This window comes from Platalea leucorodia, assembly GCF_965183815.1.
Source record: "Platalea leucorodia genome assembly, chromosome: 17".
Lineage (NCBI taxonomy): Eukaryota > Metazoa > Chordata > Aves > Pelecaniformes > Threskiornithidae > Platalea > Platalea leucorodia.
Window position 1 is genome coordinate 1,305,896 of NC_138839.1, and position 12,799 is coordinate 1,318,694.

Consider the following 12,799-nt stretch of genomic DNA (forward strand, 5'->3'; position numbering starts at 1 on the left):
CTGGATGTAGAACTCACCACCCAACCCCTCCTCTCACACTCAAAACAAAGTCTTGGAGAGCAAGGAGGTTTGATTTCTCATACAGCATCCATTACCCTCGCACGGGCTCAGAGGGGCAGCAGCAGCGAGCTGCGGGCAGGCAGGCAGGCGGGCAGGCAGGCAGGCAGGCGGGCAGGCAGGCAGGCGGGCAGGCAGGCGGGCAGGCAGGCGGGCAGGCCGGCCGCCCCAGGCTAGAGAGGACAGAGACGTTTGGGGCAGGAGGCAGAAGGCTCCTGGCCAAAGCAGAGCGGGAGGGAGCACGGGGGAACGTGCGACCGCTGATCGGGAGCCGAGGCAGAGGAGAGGCTGAGGCTGCAGGGTGAAGAGGGAGCAGCTGGGGAAGAGGAGTTCAGATCAGACTCAGGACGGAGTGGGTCCACAGAGAGTTTGCTAGCGAAGAGGCCAACATTTTAATTCTATGTAAGAAAGGTTCAGAAGCCAGTAAAGGTGATGGAAGGGTGGGTGGGAGATGGCTGAGCTTCCGGGAGTGAAAGGGAATTCTGGCCAAAATGCTCCACGTGAGCTGTGGCTGGATGAGTTACGGTTAGGAGGACCACAACCTACACGTCGAAAGCCTGTTCGGATGGGGGTGGCAGGCACACAGGCCTAGAGATGCAACGCCGAATAAAACGTTTCTGGGTGCCTTTAGCAGCTTTAGTTTGTGTGACTCAGCTATGGCCATGTCCTCACGCAAACACTGGATTAAACGCCACACCAGAAAGAGGGAGAAAGGGAAAAACCTGGAGATACAGGAGAAGGGGAAAGCAAAAAAGGAAAGAAAAAAGCTGGCCTGTGTGCAAAAACCAAGGATAGGCGTAGAAGTCCTGCCTAAAGAAAACCACTTCTACTTTCATCAGCGCAAAACAGGAAATCCAAATCCAAGAGAGAAATGCAGCTCGGAGGACCACGCTGACATCTCCAACGCTCAATTTTATGCACTCTTGAGAGCGCTTTCAAGATACCAAGCAGAAAACACGGATAAAACAAACAAGGCAGCAATAAAGCTGCCTCCTGGCTGCAGCTGACATCACCGGGAGAGCAGGGAGCACGGGGGGAGCGGGAGCCTGAATGGAGAGCCAGCCCCGGAGCCGGGACCGCGAGCGAGCGGAAGGCAGTAGGAAGCCATATATCAAAACTCGATGCTCTATTGTACAGGAAGGGCTGACCTTTTGCACGTTTACACTTTATTAAACTGGGCTGGGGGGTGAGGGGGAAGAGAGCCAAGATATTGTTTAAAATGTATGACTATAAAAAAAAGTTGTCTTAATCACCAAAGAATACATTGTGGAAGGCTGACAACCATTCATAAGCTGTAAAAAAGAGGAGTAGTAAAACCCATTTCCCGATAATAGATCCACGGCCCCTTAGTCGGAGGCTCCCAGCCCATGATAAATAGTAAGTAATACTTAGCGCCAGCCACTTGAAAAGGTTACTTGATCATTTACAGCAAAAGCTCTGCCCCAGCTGCCAGTCATGTAACAAAACCATCACGTTAAAATGCTATCCGGATCTTTCAGAGCTATGCCACTCAGCCCTTTGCTGGAGTACCTGGAGATATCTTTTGTTGTGCCCTGTTCTTTAGGCACTTAGTCAGAGATGTTTGCTGGCTTGATAGCCGTAGGCTTATTTTAAAATTCTAAACACCGGCCATAGCCTCTCCAGTGGTAAAGGCACTTTGCTATTTAGGGAACAACTGCCTGGTTATAATGAAAAAGAAGGGGAGAAGAAAAGAAACTTAACAGGTGAGGAAAGGTTTTCCATTAAGTTATCAAAAAGTTACACCATTTATTTATGTTGTCCAGAGTTTCATTTAAAATAGACAATGTAAGAATAACTCCCATCGGAGCAGAGAAACTACTGTCAATGACTGGCTAGGAAAGAAAAGTTGCCCGAAATTCATTTTGAGAGAGAAAGCATCTTCTGAATGCTCAGTCTTTGCCACATCTTTTGGCTTCATCACACCCCACCCAGGGCCCTCTGTGAGAGCTGGGGAATTACTCACAGGAGAAAAGGCTGAGACCAGACTCGTGTTTAGAGCGAGAGAAACACAGGCAGAGCGTGCCTCTAACTGACCCGGGACACAAACGCCGGTCCTAACGAAGAAGGCAGAAGCAGGAGCCCCTGAAAATACGATTTCTTAGGAAAAGATCCAGGATAATATCGGATGGGGATCTGGTAGTAAAAATCTCACATATGCTTGAAAAAATGACCTGTCTTCATTCACGGTATTTGAAATACCTGATTGATTCCATAGCATGGGAACAGCAACTCTCTAGATCAAGTGATCTTTATACAGCAACCCGCTTTATTAAAAATTAGTTATCAGGAAGTTTCGGGCTCGAGTGATTGTAAATTTTAGGCTATTCTGTGTGATAAGCTATTAGAGATAACCAGACCTTCCACATCTTTTCATTGCCATGGGAAGAGGACGTGGTCAGGATTTCAGGAACAATGTTAACAACTTTCCACCCAAGGCCTGCTCCTACTCGGGGTCTGTACGCTTCTCCTCGTCTTGCTGGGTTGCTTTGCCACACTAGCTCCTCCCTGCTATCCGATTCTTTACAGGCAGATATCCCCACTATTCTAACTCACACAAACACAGGATGTTCCTGGCCAGCCTGTCACCATTATCCAGCCTGTATGAAGGAAAAATCGGGGGAAGTTATTAACCAAACTCTGAGGCTGATGCAAAACAATGAGGGAACTAAGTTTAGCTGTGAAAGCAACCAGGATCCAGCTTTCACAAACCTGCAAGTTATTTATCTAAGGTGGGAAACATTATCAGAGGGGAACAATGCATGCGAATATAAAGGAGAGTACAATAATGACCGCAGGGCTCAGCTCCCAGCGTGTGTTCGCAGCAGGCGAGACGGAGGATAGCTGGCAAGCCTCGCGCTGGAGAGGATGGCGGGCAGCGCGTGGCAGGACTCGCTGCGTTGTCATTACGGAGCGAGGAACCCTATGGGCAAGGAGTAACATCGCTTCTTGGGGAGTTCAGCTATCGCTTGTGAGATAAGGGGGGTTGCAAAGTGGGGTTGATTCTCATGAATGGTCTCGGTTGCACTGGCCTTAGCTGTGCCCTTCCAGCGCTCGCAGCTGGTATGGCCGCGCTGTGGGCTGACGGGCTGGCATTCCCGGCCCGCCGTCAAATGGGAAAGCTGTCCAGCAGCGTTTCCCATTGCTCTGCAGTGACTCAGACCTGGAGGAGATGCAGAGGGAGCAAATACCCGCGAGCTGTCAGAAGAACAGAGACTAGAGCAGCTGTGCAGGAAGGAGAGAGTACAAGTTCTCCGTCAAGTGACCCATCACCTTTTGCAGCAAGCAGAACCGAACCCCGGTTCTCCATTGCCCTGCACTTTCACACTTTCTAGATGATGTAAGGAAACGTCAGGCAGTTATAAAATGCTACTGCCTGGATGCCCGACAGTCATTCTCCACCTTGCACTACTGCAAACGACTGCACCAGGTGTTCCCAAAGAAAAATTATGTAGGCATTCTGGCATGTGAGAGGGGGATGGCAGACCATACCGTATGAGTTGTCCAGACCTCATCCCTGTTCTTCTGTTAATGCAAAAGAAACAGCAAGGCATAACTACCATCATCCTCAAACCAGGTAGGAAATTAAAAGTATCTGAGAGCAACTGGCGGCAAACAGTGGAGCTTCCAGTCAGGCCCATGGATGAGAAAAGGTCTGATCCCCGTGACCCGTCTGTACCAGCTCCATCTCAGACTTCTTGGCATTGAATCTGCACTGCATTATACGGTCACTGCCTTTACCTGGGGGTGAAAAAGCAGCGGGGAGGGTCGCAGGTACTTCTCCTTTAGGGCACCCACAGGGTCTGTCACCTTCCGCTTCTCCACCCTGCTGGACAACAACACAGAGGGTTACATACCTTCCAGGCTACAGGCAGCAAAGAAACAGCCAAACCATTTGCAGAGGTGTTTAAATTCTACATACGAGGTTATTCTCCTATTGACACAAATGTCTTTCTTCCCTTTCTGCTAGATACTACAAATTATCACCCACAAGTTATCCCACAAATGGCACTGGAAACGATATGAAAATGGATCCCCTCCTTTGGGCAATATTTTTTTAGCCATTAGGCTGACGACTAAGAAAACATTTTAATCTTTCTATGTGAGAACTAATGCCTCTGCAATACGGGCTTATAAGGCTCTGCTGTTGTGAAATATCACGAAAAAACCTACGGCTACAGCAAAAGCAACGTTTAAGTGGGAGACGCTCGAGAGTCCGCAGCAGGCAGCCACTGCGTGGAAAAAATTTGTCTTTGAGAGTTTGTCTTTATCTGAAGAGTTAACGCTGGGCCAGACTTTGCAGCCCCAAGCGTGCAGAAATCATTAGGTGTTTCATATTGATTTCCTCCCTTGCAGCTGAAAGATAATTTGCATCACGTTTCTTTGGCAAGCATATGTGGACAACCATTTAAAAAGTTAGGAACTGGTGGGAGATTTCTGAAGTGACTTAGGAACCCGAGTTCTTCTGATGTCACTTTGGTCCGTCCAAATACTCCATCCTTAAGCACCTTACTATGCAGCAACGATCCTAAAATTAGGCTGCTATGTTTGAAAATATTGGCTTTGCTTTCACAAAATATTCTACTTGCAGGGAAACCATGGTATGGAATCACCAAAAAGAGAAACTGAAATGTCCTCCATGGGAAAAAAGTGTTACGAAAGTAACTCCAATAAATGCAGCTGCATCTTTAAATTACTGGAATAGAGTCCATCTCAGCTAAACCAGCAGAAATCCAATAGTAAGAGTAATTTTAACTACATTAGTCCAGCATAAATGAGAGCAAATTATTTTGCTGCATTTCAGCTGATTGGTGTGTGGATCAAATTACCGAAGAGTTTAAAAGAAGAGTCATGCAGAGTGCCATTTGGTGAACTGTATTTAATCTGCATTTAATTTTTCTTAGGTAGAAGAGAAGAGCTGGATTTGAAACGCAGTCAGAATTACCGTGCTTTGGAAGGTACGTGTTTTTACGGCCATGAGTTTTCAGAAAAACAACAGTCTGTAAAACAATACGTAAAAAGTTTCTCCCTGACAGGAGGTAAAACAGCCAGGGGCAGGGAGCACGGCCCGGCCCGGGGCAGCTCTGCTCCCCGTGCGGCGCGAGATCAGCCGCGACGCCCGGGGGATGCCCCGGCCCTGGCTGCGGGCGGCTGGAGACGGCCCCACCTGCATCAGGAGCGTAAACCCTCGGTGACGGCGTTTCACACGGCTTCACCATCTCCCGGCCTCGGGTACCGAGAACAAAGGCCCGAAGTTCCTCGCCAGAGCTGCGCTCCGCAGTGACCAGAGGATTAAGCCGATCTTCTCAGCCCAGTGCCTGAGAACGTTACCTTAACAAGGCTGAGCTAAAAACCGCACTGATTTCAGGCTGTCTGGCTGCATTAAATTATATCACCAGGAGAAAATGTCAAGGATTTAAGTGGCCTTTGGGAGAAAAATGAAGGAGCCAAATGATGTGAGAGAGTCTGATAAAGAGAAGTTTAGAAACAAAATATTTCCATATTTTTTAAGCTGGGACTTGGAAGCTGTGCCGTTTAGCTCATTACATTAGAAGTCTGATTCGCAAGCAACTCCACCACTGACTTTCTATTTTAATATATTACTAAAACTATATGCATCCCATGGAATGCAACAAATGATGCCCCCATCCTTCACTTCCATCTGTCTTCTGGACCTTTACGGTTTTCCCGAGGCTGCTGTTTTAATTGGCAACGGCTTTTTCAACCCATGTTATTTTAACATTCCTACTGCGAATGCCCAGAGGTGGCAGGATCCTAAGCTAACTCGAAGCTTTTCCCTTTCTATCCTCTTTTTTTTTTTTTTCCAGAAGTACTTTTTACAAAAATAAATGCTGGACTGTTTACATCATTACTTATTTTTCCAGGAGGAGATGACCACGGCGGGTCCCAGACAGAATACATTACACGTCCCGGGTTGTGATGTAGCCGTTTCCATCACAGCTGGTAAGCATGTAAGCAAGCAACACAGCATCAACCCCGAGAGTGCTGGCAAAGCGAGAGACGCTTTCTTAATAGCAAGCAATGAGGGCTCACTAATCCTCATCTCAGCTGACAGTTCTTTGGCCTGGCTAGACATTGACATCATTTTTTCCCACAGTTATCAACCGTACAATAGCAGCAAGGCAGTGACATAGGTGCTGTTCTCTTGGCCTGCTTTTCCAGCCGGCAGCGAAGGCCACGCCACCCGTTGTTGTTCGCAGTCCTTTGAACGCTCAAGCGAACCATCCCAGCGCTGACATAATCGCTCTGCGGTGACTCTGAGGCTTTCCAGCGCTCAGAAAGCGCCGGCTGCTGCAGCACATCCCTCGGCGTTCCTGCAGGCTGGGTCACAGCTAGGCGCACCGCGCAGCCCTGCAGCACGCGACTCGCGGGCAGCTCAAGCGAGGCAAGAACAAACCCTTCGCTTCCAAGGACTCGGACCCCGAGTGCGGGAGCCCTCTGGGCCAAGCCCACCTACCCAAACGGGTGTTAGGAAGCATCCTGTCCTAAGGCAGAGTTAACCGCCGTGTTAATGTCTAAAGCAAACCAGTTCGGGGTGTCTCTTTTCACTGGACTCTGCTAAAACCAAGCAAACGGTATCTGCGATGCGACAAATACATCTCATCCGCAGCAGAAGGTAACAAAGGTAGGGCCAGCGCCCGGATGGGTAATACGCAAACCTACTGGTACCCTCACCTTAAAGCTTAAAATAATTTTCCTTTAGAAACAGGTTTTATAAAAAGCTCCTAAACAACAAAAGACTCAAGTCTTCCCTGCACATCTTCTTCTGGACTCATCCCTTCTGGAAGTTTAACTGGCATTTGGGTAACTTCATCCCTCTGCTTTACGCATGCCTTCCACGTTCAGCTCATTCTAGGCATGACATAACGAATCGGGCCTTCCTCAAAACCCATCCATTTCAAGTGAAACTAGAAAACCCCTGTTATCTTCTGAGAGAGATAAGCCTGCAAGAAATGTATCTGGGAGATCCGGACAATAACACGCTACTACGTATTTACACAGTAGTCGTTACTCTGGACTTAAAAATGTTTCAAAGGCTGGGTCCACAACAGCAGTTCCTATGAACTGAAAAACTCTAAGAAAAGGAATTAGGAAGAAAAGGGGGGTTGGGAGGAAGAAAGGTGAAGTGGCTCACAAAAGGGCATCAAGTAAGTCAGTGGGAGAGCTGCATTTCCAGGCTCCCAGGGCTCCTGACTCATTCCCAAGCCATGAGAGCCCAGGCTCCAAGGCATCTGAACTCTGCATTCTTATCGAATCAAACCTCTGGAATTTCCCCAGCAGAAGTGCCATCTTAGTGTTGGCTCGTGGGAGAGTCCTTAAATAGGTCAATTTTCTTCTTTATCAAAATAAGGATGTGTTCTTTATACATATTGGTTACAAGTACTCCTTTCAATTGTTCAGCCCTTTTGATTCAGAAAATTCAACGTGCTGTGACAAAGGAGAGAAGTACAACCAACTGCAGCAGACTTTTGCTGCTCTTTCTAAACAACCTACATCCCGATCTGCTTCGAGTTGCAACGTCAGCTAGAAAATGAGCTCATTAGAGGAAACGCTTAAGGCAGGGTATGTTAATACCTGTATATGGGGTCCATGAAAAAGGGTGATGGCTTAGCATAATGCAGGGATGGCTGCTGAGGCAGTTGAGACTGGGAAATCTTGGGTAAGACTTCACTTGCCATTAGCTTCCTTTCCCCATAAATGTGGTTTTTCCGTGGCTCTCTTCCTCCGTTCTGACTGGCTCGGATGCGGTTGCCAATGCTCAGATCCAGTGGCTGTTCTTCCCCTGAGGATGGGGCTGGCAGGACCTTAGGTGGCGGCAAGATTGGCTTAATCTCTTTTGGCTTTGTGGTGAGATCGAAGGGTGACTCTGAGCTGGTGCTGCCTACTTTGTGGAGGTCCCTGGGTGACTTTGGTTCTGCCTTGACCAGCAAGTTGTGATTGAGGGTCCGCTCCGTAAAAGGATAGAGTGAATGGGGGAAATTGGGGAGGAACTGAAAAGGGAACATGGAATGATACGGCAGCGAACCCATCTTTTTCTCCTGCATCCCCATAAAGCCAGGCCCAAAATATTTCTCTGCGATGGAGGCGATAGCTTTAATAGAGTCATTAGCTGCTCCCGTGGTAGGCAGCAGGTGCTCCTCGGGGGGAGGAAAGAAGGAATGCTGAGAATAGAAGAGAGGGATCTCACTCGTGTTGTTGGTGGAGCTTGCAGACACAGAGCTGCTGACAAAATCTGGCTTGCTCTCAATTTGCTTGCTCTTATCTTTTGTTTTGTCCCTGTCACTCTCTGCATCGCTGTCCAGGTCGGAACCGGTGCCAGTAGTGGTGTCCAGATCTGTGCCTGTGGTTGTATTGACATCCTCAAAGTCACTGCCATCGGACATGTCACTGTTCCTGGCTTTTAGCTTCTCCAGGTAGGAGTTTTCCAGGCCGCTTTCACATTTCTCCTCTCCTGAAGTGGCCTGGTTGCTGTTGCTCACTGCAGAGATCAGAGGAAGTGCTGGGTTCCCGAGGGGGCTTGGAAGCTTTGCGTCTTGAGTGTGGTTGAGGGGACTTTTGAGCAGTTGTGTGGGTGGTAATAAGGGGGGTCTGGGGTATAGAGATGGCGGGAAAATCCCTGGGAATCCCGGAGCAAGGGCAGGAAATGCTGGGGGGGCAGGTGAGAACGGAAGACCCCCCGGGTGCGGGCGGGACGGAAAATAATCGTTAAATCCCAGGCCGGCATGATTGAGGTTGGGAGAGGGCTTGGATTTGTCCATCATGGAAGTGGGCGTTAGGGGTAGGCCAGGGGCAAAAATCCCCCCCGGGTTGTAATGGTTCTTGCCCTCGCAGAAGCGCCGGTGTTTGTTGAGAGAGGAGGTAGTGCTGAACATCTGGCCGCAGTCCTTGCATTTGATCTGGGTGCGACAGTCCGCGTGCATCCGCTTGTGACGGCAGAGGTTGGAGAACTGCGTGTAGGATTTGTGACAGACCTCACCTAAAGCATCAACAGAAACCAACAACAAAAGCAATATGAAATTAACAGGAAATGGCAGGGGATCCGTGAGGGTCTTCCTCGGCGTCCCCCCCTTCCACCCTGCCCCTGAAACCCCCTCTCCCTACAGACGGACGAACAGAGGTGAAGAGCGGGCTGCAGCTACACGCGGGACGGGGTCGCGAGCAACCCCGCTCCACGCTTCTCCCGCTAAGGCTTCCCTACGTGGCTCTCCGCACACCGTTTAGTTTCTCTCTGCTTCAGCCCTCCCTGTACAAAACCAAGCTAACGAGCCCATCTGGCCCCCGCAGCTTGCAAGGATGTGGGAAAAGCCGTCTCCCTCCTTCGGTGTTTATACAGGACTCGGCCTCACCGGGCCGTGATCCCGGCTGCGTTTGGAAAGGAAGGGGCAGCCCGGGGAATCCCGGCCGAGGACGCTGGAGAGGGGCAGGGGTGCGGGCTGGAAGAGCCAGGAGCAGCTGACAGAGAGCAAGGCTTCCTCTGACCCCCCGCCATCGGCCAGCTGGCACGGGCCAGGCTCGCAGGGGCTACCAGCCCAGAAACACCACCACATTGCCCTTTCAGTAAACCGCCTTCCGAGAGACTCTCCACAAGCGACTCTACAGAAATCTGAGGGGATGTGCTACTCCTGCTCACGCATTTTTTTTGAATTTTCAATAATGATGCATGTTAATGATAATATCCATTCATATTAGCTAGTCTGCTTTCCCCTGCAGTCCTGGCATGGCAGAAAGCACTGAAGGCTGAGGGGAGAAGAACTTTGCCTCATTTAATCAAACCTACCCCTTCTTTAATGCCATTAATAGTAAGTAACCACTCCACAGGGATGTTCTATAAATACTTTGCCAGCCAGGCCTCAGTTCAGCTAGAAACGGGGTGAGATCTTGTATTCGTTATATTAGTAAGACACCCTAGCAATGCTAAGTTAATGCTACATCAGTGTTTTCTTTAACAACCTGTAAATACTGAGCTTTCAAGATGTGAATTTTTCTGACCTCCTTCACCTACAGACTTTGCCGGTGTGGAAGGAACAGTAAGAAAAAAATCCCACCCAAACTTTTCCATGTCTCAAAACACTGTAACCTTTCATTATCTGACGCCTCTTTCAACATAGGAAGAAATTCTACTTCTTAGTGAATTAACACACTTCTTTGACAGAACTGCTGTTATCGCCATTTTGTAAATGTGGAAACTGAGACAAAGAGAGGGAAAGTACACTGTTCAGGGTTGGGCAGGCAAGGACCCGAATCCAAATCCTTCTGACCCCCCGGCCTCCAGCTCCGTGACAAAGTGGTCCCTTCCTCCTCCCTCCCTCCCGACCTTTACTGACAGGTACACGCAAGCGGGACTTTCCCTGTGTTTTCTTCTAAATCTTTAGGATTTACATCAGTGCTTGGATATCAAATGACTGTCAGGAGAATATTTCACCGGCAGCTCTGAAAACATACAGGGAAGTCCTTCTTATTGAAATTCAAAGCAAAGATTATTACAATTTAACAAATTCAACATTCAAGTTCAAACGAGCATCCCGAAGTTCAGTGGATTGCCACTGAAGGGCCTGCTGGGGCTGGTTTCTGACTGCGCTAGAAATGCAGTATGAACTGTCTTTCCTCAGAGTGTTTCAGCATTTCTGCTTTGGGTTAGATACAGCAAGGGCTGCAAAGGACACACAAACAGAAGGAGAAGTAGTAATCAGCAGAAGAGTTTCAACATTTGAGTAACAGCTTTTTCAGATTAGTATGCTAAAGCCACCCCTAGTTTTTGGCAATCACACCTTAAGAACTTGTGTCAGTTCTTCTGAACTACTATTATTGTATACATACGGGTTTATGGCTGTTGCACGTATTACTCTAGCTACCTTAACTTTCAAAGAAGGGGTTTATTTATTTTTTTACTTCATTTTAAAATGCTTTCTTAAAAAATACCTAAAAGAAACACTTCTCAATTTGCTTTCCATAAAGCTAATGGTCCATAAAGCTAATGCTACAACAATCTCGGGTTCTACAGAGATTTAAGCAGAAAGATATGTCAGCATCTGCACAACACCCAAGTCCCACAAACTAGTTCTGCCTCTCGGGCCCGTTCCCGTGCTCCGCTATTGCCAGAGGCCACCGCTCGCCAGCCTGAGGGATGCCAGTGCCGTCCCCCGCCAGCGCCGCCCAGCCGAGGCCGCGACGGCCGGGCCGCTGCTGCCGCCTCGCCTTGGGTGCTCCTTCAGCTGCCCGACCCCTGGCTCTACAACGGGGGAGCGGTTCCCTGTCCCGCTTGTCTGCGCAAAGCCAGCATCTTTAGGGTTGTGGGGATGGCTCTGTGTGTCCAAATGAACAGGCAGGTGCAAATACTTCCACGGGTAAGGGTACCGTAAACCCCCCCTCAAATTACTACTACTATTTGAGGAAATGTCACATTTGGGTGGATTTCTTTAAAAGATATTTGTATATTTTTCTTTCCACAACAAAACTACTCCTTTCTAATTTCAACCATCTCCCTTGCCATGTGCCAAGGGATGCTATATGGTGGTTTAGAAGATACACACAGGTTTATAAGAAATGGCTAATCTGCTTAAGCAGATTGTACCACAACTGGGTGCGCTTGCTGTCAGCTCCCACTGCCTCGACACTGGGATCGTGATGTTTGTGTTATTTTTATTGTACGCATTTGCAGTTTTACAAAAAAGAAGTTCTACTGTTCCCAAGTGGCAAAACTTTATGAGAAGACTAAGGATAACGAAAGCAAAGTCTTCCAAGGCAATCAGGTTCCTTTTTTACATTTTCCACCCCGGAAAGAGCTGCTAGATATAGATGATGCTGCATAAAATTCCCTAAAGAAAAGTGCTACAGGTATGACAGCTCACATCACCGCTCTAAAATAAGGAAAACTGGAAAATTTTTGTTTAAGTTTCCAGTTATACAATGATTTAGTAACTCCGCTTGTGATGTCCTCTCTTGCTGTTCTGTCTTCCGCAGTTATAAAGTTAGTGTTGTGGGGGTTTTTAATGCCAGGTATAATATTGTAAAACACAAACAAACAAACACTCCCCCCCCTTTCTGCCACTGCAGAGGAAAGAAAACCGTCCCCGCGGGTCCTGCCTCGCGGCTCCCTGGAGCTGCTAATGGGTTCCATACTCACGCTCGTGACGCCTCCTGGCACATCTGAACTTGGCAGAATCAGTCTCAAGTTGTTTTACACGCTGATTTAGACTGACAACTCCCTAATTCTTATGAGGTGAGAGTGAGGAGATTATGAGAAGAAATCATTCATCTCACTGCAGCAATACTATGAGATTCAAATTATCTCTTTCATGTGCCCGTCATCAAATGAAAGATTGCATCAAAATGAGCAATACGACTATTTTTTCTTCCTCCACTGACACCCATCTGATTACCTCAGAACACATTAATGAAACGAGTCTCCCAGGATACTCTGGCATACTGTTCCCATTATACCAACAGGGAAAAAAAGGCAGAAGTGGGTTCAGTGGCTTCCCCACCGTAACATCAAAGCCTGGAATCAAACACAGATCCCGTTCTGTGCTTGAACCGCGCTTTCTGAAGGGTGTCAGGAAGTCGTCCCTAAAGTTTCGATAGCTTTGTTGTGACACAACCCACTTTTCTGCAGAGTTATCAAAATCCAATAGGAGCTGTGTCAATTAAAAAAATATACAACCCTGAGAATGACAAGGGATGAGATGCATGGCTCTCGAGGGAA

At 48.2% G+C, this 12,799-nt stretch overlaps 1 protein-coding gene across 2 annotated transcripts in view; it reads right to left on the bottom strand.

Moving 5' to 3' along the window:
* Positions 1 to 12,799, bottom strand: part of PRDM16 (PR/SET domain 16) — a gene marked incomplete at both ends in the record, with an annotated part of 340,471 nt that overhangs the window by 15,083 nt on the left and 312,589 nt on the right. For both annotated transcript variants that reach the window (XM_082328865.1, XM_082328864.1), the window contains 2 exons: positions 3,817 to 3,904; positions 7,672 to 9,073. In XM_082328865.1, coding sequence (XP_082184991.1) covers positions 3,817 to 3,904; positions 7,672 to 9,073 — 1,490 coding nt within the window. The remainder of the gene's footprint in view (positions 1 to 3,816; positions 3,905 to 7,671; positions 9,074 to 12,799) is intronic.